The 21,453-nt window shown below is 40.6% G+C and overlaps 1 protein-coding gene across 12 annotated transcripts in view; it reads left to right on the top strand.

Annotated features, from left to right (window-relative positions):
- Positions 1-21,453, top strand: part of TULP3 (TUB like protein 3) — a 203,006-nt gene that overhangs the window by 100,878 nt on the left and 80,675 nt on the right. For 11 of the 12 annotated variants that reach the window (XR_004540148.1, XM_033952421.1, XM_033952420.1 and 8 more), the window contains one exon: positions 8,775-8,978. Coding sequence is in view for 11 of the 12 variants with exons in the window: in XM_033952421.1 (XP_033808312.1) it covers positions 8,775-8,978 (204 nt within the window). In the remaining variant the exon portion in view is untranslated. Of the gene's footprint in view, positions 1-8,774; positions 8,979-13,539; positions 14,791-21,453 lie in introns of those variants that run through there. The other variant, XM_033952422.1, reaches the window with a different exon arrangement.

Raw genomic sequence — 21,453 nt, 5'->3', positions numbered from 1 at the left:
GATGTTGAAAATTTTGATTTAATTTGGAGATTTAATAATGATTTATTAGCGGATTCAAAATTTCTTGAAGACTTTAAAATAAAAATGCAAGAATTCGTTCAATTTAATGAATCAGATGATATTAATGCTGAGATCTTATGGGATGCTTTTAAAGCAACTATGAGAGGAAATATTATTTCATATTCAACATTTATTAACAAACAAAAAAAAAAAACAATTTATTGAGATGGGAAAGCAAATTAAATTATTAGAAAATAAATTAATTGAGAAATGGGAAAATAATACATTACAAGAATTATTAAAATTAAAAGTTAAATACAATGAAATTTCTTCTCAAATTGTGAGAAAAGACATTTTCAACAAACAAGTACAATATTATGGAAATTCAAATAAAGCGGGGAAATTATTAGCAAACTTTCTAAAAGCAAAGAAAAGAAAATCTAAGATTATTGCAATTAAAGATACACAAGGTAATACACATACCAACACAAAAGATATTATAACACAATTTCTTGATTTTTATAAAGAATTATATACTTCCAATTCTTATAAAAATAAAGAACAAGACGGATTAACTTTCTTAAATTCATATATTGGACCAAATATTCCAGATCATATAAAAGGAAGTTTAGAAGAACCTATATCTTTAAAAGAATTAGAAACAGCATTGAAGTCTCTTAGAGTTGGATCCGCTCCAGGTGGAGATGGGTATACTGTTGAATTTTATAAATTTTTCCAAAATATTATATTACCACATCTGTTAAATCTATATCAATATCAATTAAAGAATGAAAAAATTTCTGGTACTATGGCAGAATCGATAATTATAGTCTTACCAAAACCAAACAAAGATCCTACTCTGGTATCAAATTACAGGCCTATTTCATTATTGAATGTGGATAATAAATTAATGGCTAAAGTATTAGCATTAAGATTGGCAAAAGCTCTCCCTTTCATTATTGATGTACATCAAACAGGATTTATTGCTAAAAGACACTCATCAAATAATACTAGATTAGCATTCCACTCATTAAATTTAGCAAAAAATATAAATGATCCAGCTTTTTTAATATCTTTAGATGCAGAAAAAGCTTTTGACAGAGTGGAATGGAATTTTATATACCAAGCTTTACAATGGTTTGGTATAGGATCCGGTTTTATTAAAATGATTCAGACATTGTATAGCTCTCCTGGAGCAAGATTATATATTAATAATAATTTATCAAATAGATTTAACTTGCATAGGGGAGTTAGACAGGGATGCCCTCTGTCTCCTTTACTTTTTGATATTGTCCTAGAACCTTTATTAATTGCAATAAACAAAACTAAGGAGATAGAGGGAATATCATTTACCAGTTTTGAATTTAAATTATCTGCATATGCAGATGATATATTATTATATTTAAGAAAACCGGAAACTACTATTCCATGTATACTAAATTTAATAGAAAAATATGGTACTTTTTCTGGATATAAAATTAATTGGAATAAATCTGAAATTCTCCCAATAAATGTTCATTGTACCAAAGGATTATTTGACCCATATTCATTTATTTGGAAAGAGGATGGTATAAAATACTTAGGAATTATGATCAAAAATACAATAGAAGACACAATCAAAGAGAATGAAAAACTTTTATTAAAAAAAATAACAGAAATGTGTGAGCAATGGAATCCATTACATCTTTCTTGGTGGGGAAGAATTCAAACAATTAAAATGATGATATTGCCTGTGGTTTGTTACCAAATGAGTATGATTCCAATATTTTTTCAGGGGTCATTTTATAAAAAACTTAATAATATTCTTACAAAATTTGTTTGGTGTGGGAAAAGACCAAGAATCGCTTTAGTATCATTACAAAGACCAATTGTGGAAGGGGGGGTAAATTTTCCAAATTTTTATAGGTATCATCAAGCCTATATCTTAAGACAGGGTATGTATTGGATCCTCCCAGACCTTTTAGAAAATGTACCAGATTGGCTATATTTAGAATGGCGGCTCCTGTTCCCTTTATATCCAGAACAATTAATAACCATAACAATGCCTAAAAAATACAAAGACCACAGAATTTTATTTGACACTTGGAAAACATTGAGATATATCAGTAATCTATCACCAGAACCTATTATTAAATCTCTAACTCAATCAATATGGATAAACTCCAGGATCAGAATTGGCGGAAATAAAATCGTCTGGAAACAATGGATAAATGCAGGAATAAGAACATTGAATGATGTCATATCAGAAGGATCACTGCTTAGTTTTTCACAATTGCAAAACAAATTTGGTTTAAATAAAACACAATATTTTAAATGGATGCAATTGAAGCAGGCCATTCAGGTAGGGTTCCCTGAATGGAAAAATCTAAATAATCAATATAGCCTACAGGTTCTATGTTTCCAGACGGATTTTTTGGGTCACCAAGCCGCAAAATGGTACAAATTGATATACGGATTTTTAAATAAAAAAAAGAAAACAGGTCTTAGAGATATTTGGAGTATTGAGATTGGACAGAAAATTTCTGAATCTCAATGGCCAAGATTTTGGTCCTGGAGATTAAGATCTACAAGGTCAGCATCTATGAATCAAACATGGTTGTTCTTATTACATAGAGTGTTCTGGACCCCAACGCGCCTGCAAAAAATAGATAGTACTAGATCTAATAGATGCTGGCATTGTAAATTAGAAATAGGGACGTTAGATCATTTAATCTTTTTCTGTCCCTATGTAAATGCTTTTTGGAATTCAATTTGGCCCCAAATTAATAAATTACTAGAAAATCATGTAGGACTCTCATATGACACCATATTATTTGGCACTGCAATGAGAAATATGAATCCGATTTCAGCAAATAATAATAAGCTATTACTGATATTAACAGGAGTCGCCATGCAACAAATTACCCAAAATTGGAAAGATTACACCAAATTAAATTACACATTCTGGTGGAATTCTGTTTGTCATATTTATAAAATGGAAAAAATAATAGCTTTACAACAGGGAAATCTTCTTAATTTTAATAAAATTTGGCAACCATTGACAAATTATTCTAATGATTAGTTCTTAGCACAAAGATAAATAATTATACATGAATGGGGTGGGTTTTGAATAATTAATGAATTATATTATATAAAAAGGGAATGGGATTTATACTATACATATTATTGTATAAGTGTTATCATATTATTTTTCAACATGATGTATTATTAATGATAATATTTAAGATATGTAATAATTAATTGTATATTATATTACTTAAATAATGTAAGAATGGAAAACTTATAAATAAAAATTTAAAAAAAAAAAAAAAAAAAACAAACTAAACTGCAGACTATATATAGGATGCAGGCAATGTTTATTATACCCAAAGAGAATGCAGTGAATATACAACCTTATTACCAACCTACGGACCCGACACGGTCCGTGTTTCGGACAACACACCTTCCTCAGGAGTCCTAATAGATATAAATTTATACCTTATTTACCATGGTAGGTCATCCTTCTGTTTATATCATCACTTCACTAACACAGTTGTTTTTGTGGATTTATATTGGTTCACTTCAATCACATTGGCGAAGCTCTTTATAAGGCTCATACATCTTAAGTTTATGGATTAGTTTAATCATCTCTTTTAACCTTTTTCAAATCCTGATCTCTGTACACATTTTTGAGTTCTGGCAAAATGAATGTAGATATAGCCGTATACTGTTGTTTCACTCATTTCCTTTTAAGCACTGTCACTTATTCACTATGTCACTGTCTAATTTGTTCCGTGTTATGACACCAATATCATTAATACATTAATTATTAACACCATGGCACCACAGCACTATTTACACATTTTATTATGCAAAATGTTTAGCATTACATGCATCATTTCAGGATTGATATATTTATTAGGACCCCTGAGGAAGGTGTGTTGTCCGAAACATGGACCGTGTCGGGTCCGTAGATTGGTAATAAGGTTGTATATTCACTGCATTCTCTTTGGGTATAATAAACATTGCCTGCATCCTGTACATAGTCTGCAGTTTGTTTTGGTTTTTGCTTGCTGTTTTATTCACTGCAGATCTCGTTGGATTTTCCCTTTTTTCCCGGTGTCGTTTACCCATGTGGGTCTTGTCTTTCTTCTTGGCCCTTCGCTGTTGTGGCCGCAGGAGTGGTCTTGTCCAGTGCTTCACTCGATTTAGCCTCCTGGGAAATGGAGTCTGCCTCTTCGGACTAGCTACTTTCTCGCGGTGAGCTAGCACTCTGCGATTGAGAGGGCGGGATTCTGGCGTCAAGGGTGAGATTCTGGCGTCGGGGCTCAGCGTCGATTCCAGCCCAAGGAAACTCGCAGCAGCCTCACTCCTAGCCCGCGGTTCCAGCGGGTGATTCCCCGACTATGTCGACTCCTTGTAAAGACGTTTCAAGAAGTCATCCATAGTCACTTGTGGAGGGGTCTCCAAGCGCCTCGAGGCTCCAGAGACGCTTTTCCCTCTCCTCTTTGGCATCAGGTATTGTTCAAAGAAGTAAATAGTTGACGAATTCAGTGAGCGTCTCACATACACTCAGCAAATCTTGGATTTTTTTCTGATTCAATTTCTGGATTTGTCATTTGAAAGCATACCTTCCTTTTGGACTAAATGAAAATGTTGAAAAGTTTTTCAACATAGGCTCCTACGGGTGCCTTTTGCTTTCTGTGTTTCTTCAGGTTTTTCTTTCATTTTTTCAGCTCCTCTGTTTTCTTTATCAATCTATGCAGAACATTTTTCTTTAATTTTTTTCATTTTATCCGTGGTCTGTTACCTTAAATAAAAGCTCTCTAAGGATTGTTATGCTTCACAACTGAGCACGTTCTGACGTCAATTTTTTACATCTTTATTTACTGAGTGCATTTCCTTCCTGGGAGCTCTTGGGTGTCTTTAAATGCCCTGGATGCCATTATTGCTCACTGAGCTTTAGTGTGATTGTGCCGAGCTGCTATCTGCAGGACTTATTGTTGCTGACCTTTATTGAATGGACTGGCTGTTCTTTCGTCTCTCCAGTATTGCTTCCCTGCTCCTGATGAAGATTTTGAAACGGGGCCCCGTCGAGTGGAAATAGAGTGACTATGTGAACTTGATGGGACTCTGCTAAATTTAATTTTTACCTTAGCCATTTGCTTTTTAGCAACGTTATGAACTCTGCACTTTTACATAAGAACATAAGAAGTTGCCTCCGCTGAGGCAGACTAGAGGTCCATCTCGCCCAGCGGTCCGCTCTCGCGGCGGCCCATCAGGCCCACTGCCTGAACAGTGGTCTCTGACTAATTTTACCTCTAATCCTATCCCTATAACCTTACCTCTACTCTTATCTGTACCCCTCAATCCCTTTGTCCTCCAGGTACCTGTCCAGACCTTCTTTGAAGCCCTGTAGCGTGCTTCTGCTTATCACATCCTCCGGTAGCGCGTTCCATGTATCCACCACCCTCTGGGTGAAAAAGAACTTCCTGGCATTTGTTCTAAACCTTTCCCCTCTCAATTTCACTGAGTGCCCCCTTGTACTTGTGGTTCCCCATAGTTTAAAGAATCTGTCCCTGTCCACTTTTTCTATGCCCTTCATGATCTTGAAGGTTTCTATCATGTCTCCTCTAAGTCGTCGCTTTTCCAACGAGAAAAGCCCCAGCTTTTTCAGTCTGTCAGTATATGAGAGGTCCCCCATACCCTTTATTAGCTTAGTTGCTCTTCTCTGGACTCTCAAGTACCGCCATATCCTTCTTGAGGTACGGCGACCAGTACTGGACACAGTACTCCAGGTGTGGGCGCACCATTGCACGATACAGTGGCAGGATGACTTCCTTCGTCCTGGTCGTGATACCTTTCTTAATGATACCCAACATTTTGTTCGCTTTCCTTGAGGCTGTGGCGCACTGTGCTGACGCCTTCAATGTTGTGTCTACCATCACTCCCAGGTCTCTTTCAAGGTTGCTCACCCCTAGCGGTGATCCCCCCATCTTGTAAGTGAACAACGGGTTCTTTTTCCCAACATGCATGACTTTGCATTTCCCTATGTTGAAGCTCATTTGCCATTTTTTGGCCCACTCTTCCAGCGTTGTCAGATCTTTTTGGAGGTCTTCGCAGTCCTCCATGGTTTTGACCCTGCTGTATATTTTAGTGTCATCCGCAAATTTAATAACCTCACATTTTGTTCCCGCCTCCAGGTCGTTAATAAATATATTGAACAGAAGCGGTCCCAGCTCCGACCCCTGTGGAACTCCGCTCGTGACCCATTTCCAATCTGAGTAATGGCCCTTTACTCCAACCCTCTGTTTCCTGTCTACCAGCCAGTTTTTGATCCATCGGTGGACCACCCCTTGCACCCCGTGGTTCCATAGCTTCCTTAGCAGTCTTTCGTGTGGTACCTTGTCGAAGGCTTTTTGGAAGTCAAGGTAAATGATGTCTATGGATTCCCCTTTATCCACCTGGCTGTTTACCCCCTCAAAGAAGTATAATAAGTTCGTGAGGCATGACCTGCCCTTGCAGAAGCCATGCTGGCTCGACTTTAGCTGCCCATTGTTTTCGATGTGTTCCCAGATGCTGCCCTTAATCAGTGCTTCCATCATCTTTCCCGGGACCGAGGTCAAGCTCACCGGCCTGTAATTTCCCGGGTCTCCCCTTGAGCCTTTCTTAAAGAGGGGCGTGACATTTGCTATTTTCCAGTCCTCCGGAATCTCTCCAGTTTTTAAGGATAGGTTGCATATCTGTCGAAGTGGCTCAGCTATTTCGTTCCTTAGTTCCTTGAGTACCCTTGGGTGAATGCCGTCCGGACCTGGCGATTTGTCGTTCTTTAACCTGTCTATCTTATTATTATTATCACTTTGATTGTGTTTTGAATTTTTTTCGGGGGGGGGGGGGGGTTAAAAATGCCTCTTAGTCTTTTTGCTCCTGTTTTGAATTTACATTCAGGGTTTATTATTTGTATTTAATTAAAAACAAATAAACAACAAACTACTATTTAGACCTTAAAGGTCTGGTGCTAGTCACCTATGGACACTTGCCTGGGGCCAAACAAAAATAAAAAACGAAGAGTTGACTGAGCCCGTACTGAGGCTTCTTTACATTTATATTTATATTTCCTTTTACGGGTGTGGATTTCTAACAGGTAGCTTAAAGCTTTTTGCCAATTTTTCTTGGTACACTCAGTTCTTACCAACATCTCTCAAATGACCTGCTAAAAGAAATGCATAATGTGTTCCACTTTCGATGCCTTTGACATTGTTTCTTACACATAAGCAGTGTCTATTGCCATGCGCAGGCAACCATAGCTCAGAATCTAATCTCAAGGAGCTTCTACTCGGGCAGAAAAGGACGTAAAAGTCTCACAGTCTCAGTCCAAGCAACAACAGTCCTTTTGACTCCATGCTAGAGATCATTGTCAATCTATCTCAACTATTACCTCAGACTCTTCCCCACTGTATTCATTGATGGTTCCTGATAGCATCAGATCGCTGGGTCCTCCGAGTGGTGAGTCTGGACTATGCCATTAATTTACAGAAATGTGCTTAGTTTCAGGAAGTTATTGAAGACATATCTTTATATCCAGGCATTTCATTGAAGTAAGGGTTGATTGTATATAAGAAGACTTGTGTAGTAGATCAATCATAAAGATGCTCCGTTAACTTTATTGATGGTTTTTGAATTTTGTATATGTCTGTTGGTGATTGTGGATGATTTTTAACGTAAGCTGCCTAGTTTTTAGGCAGATAATTAATTTTTTAAATAAATAAATAAAAACACCTCCAAATTATCCTCCAGAAGAGTTGAGTTTCCACTCGCATCAGAAAACCCTCCATCAGGAGCTCTCAGCCCTCCTGCAGCTCAATGCCATAGAGCAAGTACTTTCACAGTAGAGGAGCCAAGTGTTCTAATCAAACTTTTTTCCTGTGTCATAGAAGACCAGAGAACCCCATTACCACTGCTGGAGAAAAATGATTGGCTCTGCTCTCTAGACCTCAAGGGAGCCTACACAAACATTTCCATTCTCCTAGCCCACAGCAAATAATCTTCGCTTTTGAGTGGGTACACATCTCTTCCAGTTTTCAGAGATCAGTTGTTTAATCAAATTACTCTCATCCAAATGGACAATCAGATTGCAATCTGCTATGTGAACAAGTAGGAAAGCATGGGATCCTGTCTCTTGTGTTAATAGGCAGTCAGGGGGTGGCATTGGGACTTCATCTATGACATGGTCCTTAGAGCTACATATATCGCAGAGAAAAACAACAGCCTGGCAGACAGAGAGAGCAGGGTAATGCAACTGCAAGAGTGGTCTCTGAACATGGGCATTCCTCGGAAGATGTCAAAGAGTGGGGCACCCCCTTGGTTGATCTCTTTGCTGCTCATCTTAACAAAAAGTCCCTTAGTTTTGTTCCGGGCAGAGATCACACAGCAGGTTAGCACTGGATAGTATTTTCTGGGCAGTAGCCAGTAGAAATTTCCTGAAGATGTCTGTGGTGACATTTAAGTAGCTGGGCAAGCTAGTAATATAGGATGGAGTCCATGTAGCTGTACATTCCTCCTGTAAAGATACCTGATCAAGACTCCTAGGGTTTTGCATACATCAGAAGGTTTTTCAGTGAGGACTGACAGAGGCTTATAGACTGCAATGTTGAAGTGTTTCCTCTATGCTTCTCATATATATTTCAGTCTGCTCATAGCAATCATGTCTCCTCTTGCTGATATATTTAATAATGTACATAATAGTCTTTAAGTGCACTGGTCTTGCTCTGATAAGACTGTTTATTCATCCTCAGGAATCTGGCATCTCCTCCATGGCATCTCCAGGCCTGCAATCAGATACTCAGTTGGTAGAAGTGGTGAATTTGGAAGAGTTTGCTCTAAGTCCTGCTCAGCGTGGTGTCACTGTGAAATGTCGGATAACCAGAGATAAGAAGGGGATGGATCGAGGCCTCTACCCCACATATTTCATGCATCTGGAGAGAGATGATAACAAAAAAGTATGTGATCTTACCAATTCACTAGGTATTCTGATATCCTGGGTGAAGTTTACAATTCTTTGTAGACTGAGAATAGTAGATAATCTGTGAAATGAGCAAGTCCTAAAGAGTACTATTGGTTGGATATGGAGGATTTTGTCAAATATGGCATGGTGATAGGAGTAGTTTTGTACTGTTTTGTGGCATAAAGAACATATGAGTCAAAGAATATATCTTCAAGAGGAAAGTAACCAGGGATTTTTGTGTTTATGTATATGTGAATTCATACCAGTAAGAATCACATTATCTGGCAAGTATGGGGAATATGTAGTACCAATATATTGTGGCCGGGTCAGGATCTCGGCTAGGAAAGACCCGGCTTGGACCTCAGGCAAGATTTGAGCGCCTTTGATTTGGTTGGTGAAAAGAAAAACACAGAATTTTTCTCGATTCAGTTCAAAATAAGGTTTACACTTTATTTGACCACAAGAAACCCCCCCCCCAAAATATCAGACTTAAATCCAGTGATAATTTCAATTCAGTTCAGTCTTCACTGCCACCTGAGTAAAGCATCCAAAGTTCATTGCCACCAGGCTTCATTTGCCACTAATACTAATGTCAAAATAATATTATAGTCTCTGTTGGGACCCCTACCCGCAGGTAGCTAGGTTCCCTCTTTGGGAGCAGTCGGCCAACTTACTCCCCTCTCTCAAGACAATGCCTGCTATATTATAGGATAGCCAGTTCCAACAATAAAGCAAAACAGTATTCATTGGCTTTTAACGCCTCAGCATTCATTGCTTTTCTCTCTTGGGACCTCTCCCATTTTGCCCTTCCTGTGCATACAGATGTTCTATGCCCCATCCAAGTTTCCAAGCACCCCTTTCTACTTCACAGCAGTTTAGAAGTTTGTTCAGGGAATGTGCATGGTCCCTGTTTCTTGTCAGCACTCTGTAGCCCTCCCCCAGCACATACACGTTCCTAGCTCATTTAATATTCTGGCTGGCGAAACATTTGCAAAGAGCAGTCTGGAAAGCAGTTACATTAAAACTCCATGCCAAATTATATTCTAGGATGGCTCTCCCAGCCCATACTACTGGTATCACAATCATCAGCTATTTCCATGCTTTCTGCATTTACATTTTCCCATTCCCCTCCCCCTTACAGAGTAGATAGAATTGCTGGCTGGCCAAGCTTCTCTTTCCCGCTCTGTAGCATAACTTTGCCTTTCCCTTATAAATCCCTTTGCAGGGTTCCAGTACTTAGCTGCTTGGGGAATTTCTGTTTGTCCTTCTCTGGGTGGCTAAGAACATAAGATTTGCTGCTGCTGGGTCAGATCAGTGGTCCATCGTGCCCAGCAGTCCGCTCACATGACGGCCCTTTCTGTGTCTGTGGAGGGAATGTCCAGTGTGGAGCTGTGTGCTGGGTTCATATCTCCCAGCTTCAGTTGAGTTTAATTTATTCCCATTCTGCTTCATGTCTGAAGGCTTATGTGCTTGCAGCTTCCCAGATGTAGCCCCCGCCTCCTTCTAGGTTGATTCTCTGTTTCACAGCTTGGTTTTGCAGGGAAACTTCTCTGCTCTCGGGAGAGGAATAAGGGCAATTAGACTGTGGTTTGAGAGCCCTCCCTTCTAGGTTTCCTGGTGGATGGCTCTCTTGTTTTAACCCTGCTTGTTTTACTTTGGCTAAAATCATATTCTCGGGTTGCTGAACTGGCTTAGTTCTAGGGATTGTGGGTTTTAAAGCAGAGTTTTTCTCCGTGACAGGTGCCTCCCTATCACAATATCGAGGCGCCCTTCATTTTTTTCTGTTTCCTACTGGAAGGGGCTACTTTAAATTGAAATTTGTGGAAAAGATATTGGCTTTTTAGGTTACTAATTGGGAGAGAAAACTAGGCCCTATAATACAAGCATCTGTATCTTTTATGGTCATTATAGGAAAATGTTAAAAACTTACTTCTTTAAGCATTTTTGGGGAGAATAATGTGGATGTAATGTATGTTTCCATTGCTATTTTGTAATTCTCTGTAAATGCACAGCTCTTTTTATGTTAACCATATAGAACTCTGAGGTGTTTGCAGTATACAAATGGAGTGTTGTGTTATGCTGAGTATTTGAGACCCCTTTACTCCAGCATCATCCTCTCCCTATTTCGTCCATGCAAACTTGACAAGGAAGCAAATAGAATAAAGCAGCAAAAGGCTACTCTGTTCTCCATCCCAGCCTCCTAGACCCTCCCCTCTTCTCCTGTTCCTAGGTTTATACTGGTGTGAGCAGAGAAAAGCTATTCCAGTGCAATAGGTGAGAAATTCTAGACAGGTCTTTGTATTTTTCCTTTCTGCTCGTGTGCCTGAAAGAGTGTTTCTGTTCTGCTCTCCCTTTTTTCTTATTTTATCTAGTTTTTGTCCCTTTTTCAGGATTTCTTTGTACTTGAAGTGTTTCTTCAGCTCTTGACTGTGTAAAGAAGATGCAGACTATGGTCTGCAGCCGACAGGCTGAACCCTGGTGGTACCTTTTGTCCAGCCTACACTTGTTTATTTGGAGTTCGGGGCCATCCATGTTTTATTTTCCTCACTCTCTGTTAAGCAGGGGTTCAAACGCAGGCTGTTAGGTGTCTTTTAGAGGTTCAGTGGTATCTCGCAGGGTGCTGGTTGCATTGTTGCCTCCACCCTTTCTCTTAGCATGTCTATAAGTCCACAGGGTTAGAGGTATGGTCAGGTGCCATGTCTGAATGACAACCCAAAGATCAGCATCCAGCTACTTTAAGAGAGCGGAGGTAGGCTGCAGCACATTACCAGGACAGTTCACAGAGAGTAAGGCTGTCGCAGCCTGTGAGGTGAATCGAAGGGTCTGAATTTCACTGTTTTGAAGGCTTCTGCATATACCACTGTGTTCCCCTACCTCAAAAATCCTAAAATTATCATTTTTGTACTTTGCTTAGGGTAAAAAAATGCAATTTTGGTGCAAATTTCTTGGTGGCAGCCATCTTGGATTTTTAGCAATCCTTTTTTCTTGTACAACCCTCTGGAGGCTGAATTCAAGGGTTCTTGTATGTCTGGTAGCTTCTGCTGCAGGGCTACAAAAACTTGATCCCTCCCATTTGGGCTACCTGCCCGGGAGATTCCTGTCATGCTCAGTTTTGTACCTTCAGCTTCTCTGCATGGTTGAAATCAGTTTCTTCTGCTCATGATTTGTTTTCAATTCCTAGTCTTTTTGATTTTTTTTTTTTTTTTAAAATTCTTTATTTATATAATTTTACATTTTCATCAAGCATAACAATCTTGACAAAGGGTCAGAATATGCACAAATAGGAAATAAAAATTAACATATGCATACGCATAAATGTATAAGAAATACAAAACAATTATTTAGTCCACAAATAATGGATTCAAGACATGGAAATAAAAAAATAATAATACATTCCACTGTAATAAGAAAATTATCCTATATAGAGTAACAGCTCTGGTTATCCACGCTACAGCCGATGGTCAGGTCATAAATCAATGGACTAAGCAGACCCTTCCTTTGGTCCTAAAAAGTTTATTAATTGTTTAGGCTCAAAAAAAAGAAAATTTTTATTTTGACAGGAAATAAAACATTTCGCTGGAAACTTTAACAAAAAAGTAGCTCCGAGGGCTAGGGTTCTGGGCCGCAAGGCCAAGATCTCCTTCCTATGCCTCTGAGTTTTTTGTGATAGATCTGGAAAAATCCTAACATTTGAACCCAAAAATTTATCATTTAAATGGCGGAAATATAAACGTAAAACATTCCCTATCACTTTCCAGAGCTAGAGTCAGCAAAAGAGTAGTTCTATCTGTAACCACCTCAAGAGAACTTTCCAAAAATAAAGACAAATCTACATTGTCCTTAGATGTTCCCTTAGGGGTCGACTTCCCTTGAGATCTCTTTAGTCTTTTTGATTTATTTTGCGGGTTTGCCCATGTGCTGCGTATCAACTCTGTGCGAGTGATCCTTCGGTGGGAGATCGCAGACATTTAAAAATTTGTCTTCTTCTTGAGGGTACTCTCTAAGCTTAATCTGCAGTAAGCCCTCTGGACAGCCTGCAGAATGGATCAGGTCTCCAGGATCAGGAACCATCTCTCCCCTGGTTCATCTGCAAAGGGGTAGAGAGCAGGCTGCTGCTGTTCTGTGGAGGTACACCGGGATCGGAACCACACCGCATGTCTTCCCTGATTTCCCTGAGGGGTCCTGGTGGTTGTGATCTGAGGTGACAGGGAAGATGAGGCGGTCAGAAGACCTGAAAAATCCAGTTTAATCAGTTACTGAGGTACTGATCTCCTTGCTTGTACTGTGTATTGCAGGCTGCCATAGACTTTCATTGCAGCACATGTCTCTGTGGTGTCTGTGAGTCATAGAATTTGCCAATTTTGGGGGGTGCTTAAATCGGGGTTCTGGGAGGTTTCCCTGCATGCCCTGGTCCCCCACCTGTAAAATCCTAAAATCACTGTTTTTTGCGTTTTCCTGCGTTTTTAACGGGCGTTTTTCAGGCAAAATCGGCACCTGTGGTGGCCATCTTGGATTTTCTTTAAAGTTTTTTAAACTATATTTTTTGGACTTCACAGATGGCCACCTCAGAACAGGATGACATGGATTCATGCCGTAAATGCAGCGGATGGCTTGCGGTTTTGCAGACATGTATTCCGTGCGCCACAGCCCACAAGGGACGTAAACCATGTGTGGATTCCACATTATCCTCCTCCAGAGAGGCCCTGCTATGTGAAGTGTGCAAAGAACACTTGGAAGATAATGTAGCCATGTGGCAAAATATCTTATGGTTTGACAAAACTAAATATTTTTTTCTTGAATGGAAAATGTGACATTTGTGGCACAAACCCAAGAAAGTATAGCATCCAGAGAACACTATCCTTACTGTGAAACATTGTAGTAGCAACATCATGTTTAGGATTTTTTTTCATCATTGGAGACTAGGGCATCAAGATAAAGTATCAATGACTAGAGAAAATTGCAGAAAAGTCCTTAAGGAATATCTGATGCATTCTGCAAGAAAGCTATACTGGGACATATGTTCACCTTTTAGTTTAATCTTGACCTAAAGCTTGCAGCTTATTTGCCATACTGGCTAAGGAACAAAACTATAAATGTCTGTGGGTGGGCTAGTCAGTACCAGCTTCAATCCAATAGAAAATTTGTGGCATGACTTGAAGATGATGAATATTAATGCTCCTCAAGGATATTGACAGAGCTTGAAACATTTTGTAACGAAGAATGATCTAGTATTGATAGATTTAGATGTGCAAAGTTGGAGACCTATCCCAACAAATTTGTAGCTGTAATTACCCATACAGCAAAGAGTGCACTTTAAGATTCTTGCAACCATTCATCAGATATTGTATCATGTGTCCCCAAAGGTATTACAAGAGTTCTTTGAAATATATAAATCCGGAAAATATTTAAGATCAGAAAATAAAATGAAATTAAGTTTGGAAGGTAGGATGTCTATCGTGCAAGTCAGGACTGGAGCATCAATGATGTTGGTGGCTGGTGTAAAACTTTGGAATGCCTTGCCTGGTATTTTGTGATTTTGTGCTTGGAAGATTAATTTTAAGAAAATGTTGAAAATGCAATTATTCGTTAATGCATTCCTATGCTAATGACTTTCTAATTTAAAGATATGGTTCTCTGGAATATTCTGATAAGAGCTTAATATTTAATGTCCTTTTGCATCTCTAATTGTTAAAACTTGACCTGATAATGCTTGTATATATACTGACTTGGTATTTTGTTCTCCACTATAAGAAGGATGATAAAAATGTGTTTGTCTAGTTACGTTTGTGATAAATGTGTGGTGATCATAGGGGTGCAGGATAATATGTATGTAATATGTAAACCACATAGTTGTATGCGGTATATAAATTTTTAAATAAATAAATAAAAATAAATAATTCTTTATAGATAAGCAGGGGAATGTATCTGACAGCTCTCTGTGTTGGCACTCCCCGGTTCAGAAAAGTCTACTTTAGACTACTCTCAACCTATGTAGGGGTTCCGCCTCCAGTCCTTTCCTACAATCAGTCTCTTATTATCCATAAATCATGGAAAGGGCTTTCTACACATGCTTCTTGACTCCTCTAAACTCAAATAAATAAATAAATAAAGCTATTTATCAAAAGACCAATGGTTTTCAATTTCCCACCAATACCGTATTTTCGCGGATATAACGCGCACTCGTGTAAAACGCGCACACGGGTATAGCGCGCAGAAATCACAATGACATGTACAAAAACTTTTGTATACCGCGCTCACGGGTATACCGCGCATGATGCCCGACGCTCCTTTCGCCCGCCCTGACTTTCCGTGCGCTGTCCCGACTCTCCGTTCACCCCCCCTGACTTCCGTGCACTGCCCTGACTTTCCGTGCGCTGTCCCGACTCTCCGTTCACCCCCCTGACTTTCCGTGCACTGTCCCCCCTTGAAGTCCTGTCCCCCCTTGAAGGTCTGTCCCCATCCTGAAAGCCTGATGCCCCCCCCCCGACGTCCGATACATCCCCCCCCCCGGCAGGACCACTCGCACCCTCACCCCGAAGGACCGCCGACTCCCCAACAATATCGGGCCAGGAGGGAGCCCAAACCCTCCTGGCCACGGCGACCCCCCTAACCCCACCCCGCGCTACATTACGGGCAGGAGGGATCCCAGGCCCTCCTGCCCTCGACGCAAACCCCCTCCCCCCCAACGACCGCCCCCCCCCAAGAACCTCCGCCCGTCCCCCAGCCGACCCGCGACCCCCCTGGCCGACCCCCACGACACCCCCACCCGCCTTCCCCGTACCTTTGTGTAGTTGGGCCAGAAGGGAGCCCAAACCCTCCTGGCCACGGCGACCCCCTAACCCCACCCCGCACTACATTACGGGCAGGAGGGATCCCAGGCCCTCCTGCCCTCCACGCCCCCCCCCCCCCCCCCAACGACCGCCCCCCCCAAGAACCTCCGACCGCCCCCCCAGCCGACCCGCGACCCCCCTGGCCGACCCCCACGACCCCCCCACCCCCCTTCCCCGTACCTTTGGTAGTTGGCCGGACAGACGGGAGCCAAACCCGCCTGTCCGGCAGGCAGCCAACGAAGGAATGAGGCCGGATTGGCCCATCCGTCCTAAAGCTCCGCCTACTGGTGGGGCCTAAGGCGCGTGGGCCAATCAGAATAGGCCCTGGAGCCTTAGGTCCCACTTGGGGGCGCGGCCTGAGACACATGGTCGGGTTGGGCCCAGTGGTCCAGGGTTAGAGTGCAAGGCTCACAGACTCAGGACCATTGCTCCATTTCCCACCTTCACCCCACCCTTACTCTTTCCCAGCTACATTCGATGACTTCTCACTGATCTGTGGGCTAACAGAACTGCCCAACATAGCCAGTCCTCAATAAAATCAACCTTGAAAAACCTAAGATAAAGAAAAAGTGTAACTTCTGTAACACTGCTCAGACCATTGTAGGCAAAGGGAAACACACCAGCTCCTGAGACTGTGACTGCAAGAGCAGTAAAGAACCTCTTATTGACCCTCAACCTTCTTCCTCCAGCACAGTTCTGAGGAAGCAATCTGTCTCAGCAAAGGGCCTTTCTGCCAAGCAACATAAATCTAGAGACTACAAAGTCCATGGTATTCCCCAGTTCTGCAGCACCTCAGAGATACTGCTCACAGCGTCTTCGTCCAACTTTTAAAGTTTTCAATTCATCTTTGAATATAATATATGTAAAATATGCTTGAATTATATTATTGGTGGAAGGGAAGGGACTTAAATTTATGTATTTACAATGATAATAGAAAAGATTTTCAAGTGATTTGTATGAACCAATTGTTGTATTATTGTTCACTTGTTGTGAGATATAAAAATGAATAAAGATTTGGGAAAAAAAAAAAGTTTTCAATTCAGGATAGTCCTTCGTTCAGGATGATCCTGCTTTTTTTCAGCCACGAAGTACTACCACAATTGTCCCAGAACTACTTCAGGCAGAACTGGTCCTTTTGCATGACAATTCCCAGTGCTCTCTATGGTTTTCTTGACCACCCTGATCCTCGCAGTATTCTTCCTTTATACAAGATGATCTTCTCTACCCCCCTGCCTCCCCCCACCCCCACTTCCACCACTAGAACCCTGCTCCTGTGGAAGCTGCTGGCTTTTGCATATAGCCCAAAGCTGATACTTTTATTATTATTATTTTTTTAAATTTTATTCTTATATACCGCCAAAGCCATAATAGTTTGAGGCGGTTTACAACAAGAAGTGCTGGACAATCAGGGAATAAAACACAATATAAAATCATCAGTACATACATACATACATACAATGTGAAAATAAAAACAGTAAAACCTTAACTTACAAATCGATTAAATAATTTTGCTTTTACTAATTTTCTAAAACTAAAGTAGGACGAGGAATGCATAATGATATTGCCCAACTATTCATTCAGTTTTCCTGCCTGGAAAGCAAGAGTTCTATCCAAGAATCTTTTATATCGACAGGCCTTCATTGTAGGATAAGTGAAGCCTGTTAGAACTGTTCAGTCTAAAATGAGAGACCAGATACGTAGGGGCCAACCCAAATATTGATTTAAAACAAAGACAAGAAAATTTGAACAGAACTCTTGCTTTCAGGGGCAACCAGTGCAATTTTTGATAATAGGGACTTAGATGTTCCCATTTTTTCAACCCAAAGATCAATCTAACAGCCGAGTTTTGAATAACTCAAAGTCGTTGAAGGGTTTTCTTAAAAGTTCTATCTCCTTCAGAGGATCAGTCTGGGTAAGAGCCACTGGCGAAATTTTTATAGCCTAAATTTGTACAAAAGATTCATGTATTGGATCATCCTTACCAGTTCTTGGCTCTACTCTTTGGGCTGGCAATTGAGCATGGAAGCACACGCGTACTAAGCAGCCGTAAGCGACTAGCTTTCGCTCTAGGTGTGTAAGCAGTACATGAAAAATAACACATGACGCAAATTTCTTTAAAATAGTTATTTCCGTTTATTAATTGTCAGAATGGTCCTCAAAAGGGTTATTGCGTCATCTGGGAAATCTTTACAGATGCCAAACGCTGGCCTTCCTGACAAAGATTTCAACTCGATAATTCGTTGCTCCCCAATATATATCTTTTGTCCTGCATGACATCATTACTTGTCAGCCAATCCATTAACAGAGGCTGTCCTTAGATTTGGACAAAGAACTTCTTTTTAACATGGAATGTAAGTTCCAGAAAATCATATTTTTTGTTTACATTCATTTCTGAATATACATAAACCCATTATTACATATTCAATATTCTTTTTGTCCTTTTCAAAACTTATAATAATAATTTTATTTCTTATATACCGCTATACCATGAGGTTCAAAGCGGTTTACAGTATAGATACCATAAATATGCAATAAAAATTGAAATAAATGAAAAAAGGTACTAGAAATTCCCTAACTGTCCCAAAGGCTCACAATCTAGCTAAAGTACCCAAGAAAAATAATTATTAGATAAAGCAGATAGTATAGATAAAGACATAGATACAATATATCAGAGAATATTTCTGGATATGTTACATAGGAAATTATTTCTGATTACATTTCATAAGAAATAACATTACATAAGAATTACATAACATAATAAATTACATTTCATGGGAAAATTAATTCTGGTTACATTGCATAAAAGCTTATCTGATTTTCATAAAATGTTAAGTAGAAGGTTATAGTGGAAGATAATATGGATTAAGTTGATTTTTTTGAAAACCTGTTGCTAATTAGGATATTGAGATGATGATACCAGGGAGTAGACTATACATGGGAATGTTATAAAGAGAGTAGGCAAAGAAGGAGTTTAAGTAGGTTGAATATACTTATTTCAGACACTTCGTCTATGTAACCTGCTGAAAAGTTTTTGGCCCTTCCTTTCAGCATCAGACAAAGGAGGAGGGATATTTCCCCCTCCCTTCTCTAAACGTTACAAGAACTGACAGGTTCAAATTACACTGGCACATTCCTAAGTGTGGGCTCCCAGTGCCCCCCTTCCTATGCTAGAGACTGATACAGGTCTCTGAATCTAACTTAATTATTTCCAGATGTTGCCTTAGGATTTTTCCTTAGTGTTCTTTCAGGTTTAAAATATATAAAATATTAGAAATTAAGTACACACCATTCTTTCATATATATCTTTCATACATCCATCATTCGCTTGGGGCCCCTTTCATCCACATATATCCATACCATGTATTTCATTCATATTTAATGCAAGAAAACTTTCTCTATTATGCCCAGTATACCCAGCTCAAGCCCATCTGGTATCAATTAGACCACGAGGGAAGCTCAAGGCGGGAAAAACCTGAACAGAGACAGAGAAAGAGAGAGAATATAATGGAGGCAGTTTCATACCTCCATGTATTATATATATCCTGATTTCCTCTGTGGTCTTACTTCACCGAACAATTCACATAAACATGAAATTCCCATTTTCCTACGCTACACACCGATTTCCTGGTCTCTTGTTAATTATCCTGACTTTTTCAAAGTTTTATATGTGTTTGCATGTATATAAAACCCTCTGATCAAAACTAGGGAGGTCTCTGTGTAGCTCTGCTAACGCTTCTGTGTAATATACGCCAACCCATGCCTCTTCACAATGACTTCCCATACCTTCACCAAGGTGATGGTGGTCGTGGTAGCTTACTTACCCAAAATGGGTTTTGCAGGTATGCTCTTACTTGGCCAACTGGCTGATCAGAGCTCCCTCATTGGCCAAGGGTCGACACATGGTGGATCTGATAATCCAGGTGCTAGAGGACCTGGGCTGGATTGTGAACTACAGAAAGAGCAATCTGACACCCACACAGTCTTTGAATATCTGAGCTTCCAGAAGCATGCAGACAGAAACTGTGTGTCCAGATGTCTTCCCTTCTGGAGTAGCTGGCTCCTTCGGCGTGGGACTATTTTCAGGTCTTGGGGTCCATGGCTGCTACATTGGATGTGATTCCTTGGGCAAGGGCATATATGCATCCTCTCCAGCATGCCTTACTCTCTCGCTGGGCTTAACAGGCTCAGGCCAGCATGGCTTGTGGGCTTCTCCTGCAGTTGCTCTGCAAGGGTGTTCCACTGCGGATTGCCTCCTGGTTTGTGTTGATGACAGTTGTCATCCTTTGGGAAAGAGGAACCCACTGCAGTTGTCGTCCCATCCAGATGTGTTAGACACCCTGTCAGAGGAAATGGTCAATCAACCAGTTGGAGCAGAGAGCTATTCAGCTGGCTCTGATGCAATTGCAGAAGACTCTGGAGGGCCAAGTGGTCAGAGTCTTCTCCGACATGGCTCTGATGTGATTGCAGAAGACTCTTGAGGGCAAAGTGGTCAGAGTCTTCTCCGACAATGCAACGGCAGTAGCCTATGTCAGTCATCAGGGAGGGACCAAGAGCACCCCTCTACATGAATGGATTCTGAACCCTCTCATGATGAAACATTTCTACAACCTTTGGAGGATCTCCAGGGATAGATCTGATTTGTGTTGCAAGAAAATGCACAGTATGCAATGTTCTACTCTCTTGAGTCCAAACCTTTTTGGAATCGGGGCATTGAATATGCTTCCCCCCAACCCTTTGCCTTGATCTGTAGAAAGTATCCTTCTCTCGCCACACTGGCCAAGGCAAATTTGGTTTCTGTGGCTTCTAACACTATCCATAAATCAACCCATATCACAGGAAACCACCCAACACTTGTGACACCGCACTGGGGCCTGTTTCTTTATCCCAACCTCAAGAGTTTTTATTCTTGGAGATTGTAATTTAACTGTCTCCTCTTAACAGAACTGGTGAATGGTATTACAGTTTAATCTTGTTATAACGGACTTGCTTATAACGGAATATTGTCTATAGCGGACGAGGTTCGCTGGTTCCAGCTGTGCGCCTTTATGAACATGCAGAAAATCACCGCATATACCAGACGCGCATATAACGGACAAATAATTTGGTCCCCAGAGCCGCTTTTAGCTGTTGTTTTGTTCGGCTATAATGGACATGCAGGCTCCACCTACAAGGCACGGGGAGTGCCGGTGATACAGTATCAAAATGTAGCCCAGAAGAAAATGACAGATTATTTTTCTTTCCAGTACAGTACGACATAATGCTTTAGAACATCTTTTAGTGTTCTGGTTTTGCAATCATTTCATGTCATACCTATGTTTTCTTAATTTTTGTTATTGATGTTGCTGATATGCTTGTGCAGTGACTGTTGTTCATTGTACATTGTTTCAAGTTGACCTAAATACACTTCTAATAACTTCTCGTCTGGCTCTGACCCACCTCCCTCCTGCCTTTCCCCCGGCATCTTGTTCTTACCTGGTAGTCTAACAGGCTTTCGGGGCAGGAGCGATCTTCCTACGCTCCTGCCCCGTGCAGATTGCCAATAGGAAATGACTGCCGTGAGTTCCCATAGTCTCTTGAGACTATGATGGGAGCTCATGGCAGCCATTTCCTATTGGCGATCTACACAGGGCAGGAGCGTAG

This window comes from Geotrypetes seraphini, chromosome 7 (assembly GCF_902459505.1).
Source record: "Geotrypetes seraphini chromosome 7, aGeoSer1.1, whole genome shotgun sequence".
Classification (NCBI taxonomy): Eukaryota; Metazoa; Chordata; class Amphibia; order Gymnophiona; family Dermophiidae; genus Geotrypetes; species Geotrypetes seraphini.
The sequence above is the reverse complement of the archived record's forward strand: the minus strand, read 5'-3'. Positions and strand labels throughout refer to the sequence as shown.